The sequence below is a fragment of the Poecilia latipinna genome, unplaced genomic scaffold (genome assembly GCF_001443285.1).
Source record: "Poecilia latipinna isolate Pla-1442-1.1 unplaced genomic scaffold, P_latipinna-1.0 Scaffold239, whole genome shotgun sequence".
Lineage (NCBI taxonomy): Eukaryota > Metazoa > Chordata > Actinopteri > Cyprinodontiformes > Poeciliidae > Poecilia > Poecilia latipinna.
In genome coordinates, this window is record NW_015112855.1 from 128005 (window position 1) to 134091 (window position 6087).

The 6087-nt window shown below is 42.2% G+C and overlaps 1 protein-coding gene across 1 annotated transcript; it reads right to left on the bottom strand.

Moving 5' to 3' along the window:
* Positions 1-1868: 1868 nt before the first annotated feature.
* LOC106947416 (uncharacterized) lies at positions 1869-5497 on the bottom strand. Its single transcript, XM_015032410.1, has 4 exons — positions 4349-5497; positions 3481-3536; positions 2719-3066; positions 1869-2106 (listed from the first exon to the last, which is right to left on the bottom strand). The coding sequence occupies exons 2-4, from the start codon at positions 3530-3532 to the stop codon at positions 1889-1891; spliced, it is 618 nt and encodes a 205-aa protein (XP_014887896.1). The 5' UTR covers positions 3533-3536; positions 4349-5497; the 3' UTR covers positions 1869-1888.
* Between the last annotated feature and the right edge of the window lie 590 nt (positions 5498-6087).

The window sequence follows — 6087 nt, forward strand, 5'->3', positions numbered from 1 at the left end:
TCTCCATGTTTAAGTTACAAGCTTTCAACCGGACTGAATTCTCCGCCCCGACTAAAACAAAGGCCACACAGATTTAATTATCACCAGCCCCATCAGAGGAGATAAGCATGACTAATAGGCGGCCAGGTGCAGATATCTATCGTATCTGCTCATTGGTGGTTATGGAGATAAAAACAGATTATTATATAATAATGAGTCACCCGTCAGTTTAACAGTGTGGCATCTGTCCATCTGGGCGCGTCTTATGGACACGAGTCTCCTCAGTGTTTTTTGAGTGTGTGTGTCTTCAGTAAAAGTTCCCAAGATGTGGTGAAAGGCAGCTTCTTTTCAAACCACTCATACAGTACCTTGCATCAAATGGGGATAGAAGTAAATCTATTTTTCTTCCCGGCAGGTGACAGATAACCCAGAGTGCAGAACCATCCCAGAAGTTCAGCTGATCGGCTGAAACCTTCCCCAAATGTCCAAGCTAACACAAAGCCTTGGAAAAGCATTCACACCCCTAAAGCTTTAATCAGCCTTGCCATGTTTCAACTACAAACACCTCCCCTGACCTGAAACACGGTGGTGGCAGCAATGAGGATGCTTTTTCAACTGGAGCATGAATCTAATCAGAGTTGCAGTAAACATGGAAGGAGCTAAAAATCCAGGGTGATCTTTAAAGAAAGTCTGTTCAAAGATGCATGAATTCAAAGAGGTCATGGTCTTTCTGACCTAAAAATGTCCAACACTACAATAGTTGTTTTGATGGAAACATGGTTATGAGTTATGAATCCAAAGTCCTCATGTGATAAAATTGCTCCCACTTGCTGCAGGACCTTCATGTACAGGCAGCATGAACGATGGACGATGATGAACACGGACTTCTGTTGCCAGATTGTCGCCACTGTTTCTCTCAACGAATGTAAGGCAGCAATGACAGGATAAAAACAGATGTAAAGCCAGAAGAGCTCGGAATGTCTGAGATGGTCTAGTTCCAAAAAAAAAAAAGTCTGACCAGGAAGAAGCTGCCCAGCAGCAAAGCTTTTAGAGTTCCTTCACCTCCTACAAAAACGGTCAGACTTATTTTTCAACCCCTCACCTGGGACACGCACCTGTGCATCATCCCAAATTGCTGTTTGCAATAAGAACTTCATATTTCTATTTGAAATCCCTGGTCATTTTAAATGCAACCTGTTTCTTTGCTTTTGCTAAGGGTGAGGATTTCTTTAACGTACCGCTTCACAAGACGAAAAGTAACTTTCGAAAGAGCTGCAGCGAAATCAAAAGGAGCACGTGAGCAACATAGAGAAACGTCCAACAGAGAGAAACCGAATCAGTACAGTGGGTTCACACATGTGACTGTGATAGTGCATCGTTCTGTTGCGTAGTTCACACGCTGAGCTACACAAGCTGTTACACGTGAATCAGGGAATGAGGAAGACAGCCTTGAACTCTGCACACTGATGCCATTTTATCGCCCCTTTCTTTCCCCTTCAGCAGTCTTTCAGAGCCAATGAATGGCTGCACTATCCCGACTCAGCTTTCAGGGATGTTTGCAGAGGCAGACAAAAAAAGAGAGCGACGGACTAAATGAGAAATAAATATGACGTTTTGAGTCTGTTTTAAGGTGTTCCACTCCTAACGTTGACAGAGAGAAACCGGAGGGATTCGCGAACAGCAGCAGTTTGAAACTGTCCAATCCTCTCAATAGGCCTGTTAATGGGTATTTTACTGACACCAAAACCGAGCGAAGCATGCGAGACGCAACACAATGTGCCCATGCGATGGGAGTGAAGAGTTATAAGTCCGGAGTATTTGTTGTTTTCTTACGACAACACTTCACCGCCATTAATTTGACAATTCAGACATTTAGATTTGTTTCACAGTCCTTTAATGCAAAGAGTCCTCAGTAGTGTATCTGCTTCAGCAGCTGAAAGAGGTTTCTGGCACGTTCTGCCCGACAGTGAGGGGAGTGATGCAGCGGCAGCTCGAAGAAGGAAAACGTGAAGCTTCGAGAGAAGCTGAGCTCGGTGATTGGATTCAGCGGCGGCAGGCGTGGAAGGCGAGGAACCTGGCACTGAGGTACGACCCTGCTTCTCGCCTGCAGCCTTCTGCCCACTCCGCCTACACACAAAACAGCAGACAACGCTTCTGTTAGTGAAAGGCAGTCGTTAAAAAAAAAAAAAAAAAAAAAAAAACTGTTTAAGTTACATTGATCACATCCTTCTGTTAACATGTGCGAGACACGCCATATTGAGACGTTTCATGCTTTCTGGTGAAGCTGCAAACGGTTCACAAAGTTTTAATTCAGCTTAATCCAAACATACTTTATTGATCCCAAAGGGAAATGAGTGCCTTTGGGGACTCTTGGTGGAAATATTTGATCAATATTCTTACATGGCTCGCAGTTTTGTCTTTAACTAAAATATCTTTGAAGATAAGTTTAGCCTGGAATACATCTCACAAATGTTCTTATTGTACTTGAGATTTCCCATCAACCTCTGGAGTTCGCTGAGCTCCATTGCTTCACAAATGTTTGTAGAGGAAGTCTACATCCCCAGGTGGTGGATACAAGTTGGAACGTTTTGGATTGTCTGAATTTGGCTGTGTCACAGAATACCTTTGGGAATGTGACGTAGACACTTTAGTGCTTAAAGGCATGGTTTTCTTGTCCTTTGCATCAATGAAAAGAAAGGAAATCAGTCATTCTTTAGTAGCTATAGTCTGATGTCCCACCTGTGTTTTTCCGAGGGACCAACAGGCAGGGAGATGAGATTTCGGAGCTGAAACCTGAACATGAACATTCATCGTTTTCCTCCTCCTCCTCATGAGGATCGGCAACCGTCAGCTGAGGACCAGGTGGGTTGGATGGGGGTCTTGTTGGTGTAATTGCTGGGGGTGTTATGGTGAAGGAGGATTCGGAGTGAGCAAGGCCACCCCACGGTGTTACGTTGTCTGAGAGGAGGATGGAAGAAGGTCCTGGGTGATGCTGAGAGGACGACAAAGTCTGGGGCTGCCGGTTAGGTTTCTTGCGATTCGTGAGGCGTGGTTGATGGAGAGCAGTGGAATTAAAGGGAGGCGGGCCTGTATGCGTTCGCACAGAAAAACAGAAAAGAAAGAAACACTTTTGAGATATATCCTTGAAGAGATTACATGCAGTATGTGCCTTGGTGAGTTATTGTGAGCTTTTTCTCTGAATTTCATTTCTGCCAGAGTTTCAGCAGGAATCGCAAGAACGTTACATTTAAAGTCCATCTCACCGCTTTCAATAAATTACTATATAATCAACATCATGCGGTAATTTGTAAGTGACAGATGCTGGTGCTGAATATATGATGAGTTATGACCCCTAACGAAACTTTCCCTTAAAATAAAGCTCAGACGTACTGTCTTAATTTTCATGAGACCGTTGTTGTGAGCCTCGTATTAGATTCACAGACAATGCCTGAGCTGAAGATCCTGCTCTGTGTTGAAACCTCAGTGTGCATAAAGCGTTACCTGTTCTGCTCCCAGATGAACCAATGAGAGGCATTCGTTTGCGAGGCATCATAAATCTGGGGAGCCAGAAAGCAAAATTCAATATCACTTTCCATTAGAGATTTCCTGAAAACATGTCATCAATTCACGTTCCATCATATCAGGCAGAAATATCTCACAGGCACTAAAACACAAACATCAAGGATGTAAAGTATAAATTGTACTAATTTGTCACCCCGTGTCCTTAGTTGAAATATACAATTATTGTGGCTCTTGAGGAGGTACACCACTGTTTTGTTCTCTGCATTTGTGGATAAATGCTCTTTAAATGAAAAAAAAAAAAGTTAATCAGATTCACTCCAGGATTTAATTTTGTGGGTAAAAACATTTCAGTTTGGATAGTTTTTTTTTTATTAATGAATGATATCATATTTTCATATATGCATTTTTAAAACGTTATCTGATATTAAAATTTGTTTAATAATCTCTGAAAATGAATAAAAAATAAAACAGAGAAAATAGAAAAACTGTGTGACATAAAGCTGCTGTTCCAGCTTTATGTCATGAATATTCTTATAAAACCTATAAAACAATTCAATCTGTTTGCATGAGCCCCTTGACATTTAAGCTTGTGCACAGGATGCTCTTTAAAGTCTTTGCAGTTTTGCTCTCAAGCTGGGCTCCCAGTGTTTTTCTGGGGGGAAATGGAAAGCTGGGAGATGAGGAACGGCCATCCTGACAGCGGCGAAAAAAAAAAAAAACTACTTTTAAAGTTGACATTTCTGAGACGGACATTGGCACTGAGGGTAAACAGAGGACACAAACAGAGACAGTGACAGGAGCCTCTGAGTGCATGTATGCGTGAATGTGTGTGTGTGTGTGTGTGTACCTCTTTGACTGATGCAAAATGTCGCTCGTTCTCCACTTTTGACAGCTGCGCTCTTATGCCTCGCTCTCATGGGTGATGCAAAACATCCTTCACGGGAACAGTTCCCCTACTGGCACTTCATCACTACAGATGGTGATCATTTCTCAGGCTCTATTCCATAAGTTATTTCTTCTCTCCACACATGTTGGAAGGCTGAAAAAGGACTACACAACACAGCCTTCTCCTAAGCCACAAAACGAAAAACAAACACAAATCCAGGCCTGGGCAGGCATCTTCCTCTGCATCTAGTCCCAAAATGTCTTGTGTGATGATTTTTTTTCTTCTTTTTTCTGTTTCCTCTACTTTGATGCGGTTTCCAGAAAAACAACTGGGACTTTCAGTGCAGCAGGAAACGTCTCTACATCGACCTCGCTCTTCTTAACATCACGTTTATGTTTTCAGCTCCCCACTTCCTCACTCTTCTCGCATCCTTTCTTTACTTTATGTATGACAGAGCAGAGAACAAAGGGCGCTAAAGGAAACCGGATCCAAGGAGCTTTCATCAACTTTCTCTTCATGTCCCTCCTCCTCTAGAACCACTTGGCCCCGTTTTCTCCATCACTCAAGCGTCCCCTCGCTTTCTTTCTCCTCTTTCATGCCGAGTGCAGGTTAGTGAGATGGGCACGAGACAAAAAGTAATTTGAGATCATAATAAAATATTCATATATTCATGAATACCTGCAGCCTGTCTGCCCTAACCTCAATAAAGCCACCCATGCATGGAGATAAAGTGGCATGCAAATTGGCGCGTAACGGGGCTCCCGTGGTTAAAACTTCTCTTATCAAGAGCAGCCAAATGAATTAAAGGGCATGCACTGTACTTTAACTTTTTCACCGTTTCCTTTTCAGTTGTGTTCTGGTTTATAGCTCACTGCAGATCTTTCATCTCAATGTCTAAAATTGAGTAAGAGGTAAAAGAAGAAGGTCGAAAGGCAAAAAAAAAAAAAAAAAAAAAAAAAAACAAAAAAAAAAACAACCAAAAGATGAAGCGGATCATGTTATGTTTGGAAACATCTGGACATCAGTGGATAACAATGATGTCAAACCAATACAAAAGAAGCGAATCAATTTGTCTGGTTTCAGTTTTAGTTCACAAAGTGAAAATGTCCATGATGCTCCAAGTGAGGAAGAGGAAGTCAGGAGGGCAGACGTTTGGAGACGTAACAAACCGACACCTTTAAAAAAGATTTCAAAGCACTCTTCAACAGACCCAGTCTGTTGATAATCCAACACGCCATGACAAGAACTGCGGCTTGAAACAGAGCGTTCACATTGGTGTAGTTTCTGCTCCAGTTCTGACTAGTATTGTTGTTCTAGTTGCGTCAACACAATCCTTCAGTGATAGCCTAACCGTAGAATGATTGTCTATGTTTTACACGTGAAGGTTCAACAACATAAACTATATCAATCTGCTTGAGGCAGGTTTTGCCACCACCAGCTAACGCTACACACGTAACGGGTGGAAGAAAAGTAAAAATACTGACATATTGCCAATCCACAGCTACAATCAGACAATCTCTGATTTTTTTCCAAGTTTAGACACAGAAAAAAATCTGTACCGCTCAACCACATAAATGCTAAGTCATTCCTTCGAAGCGATGGCTCTGTTTAGGCTTTTCATCCTGGTGAATCTTCACAGAGATCGCTGTTGCGGTGTCGTAACGTATTATTTTTTTATTTTGAAAATTCAGTGGTGCAAA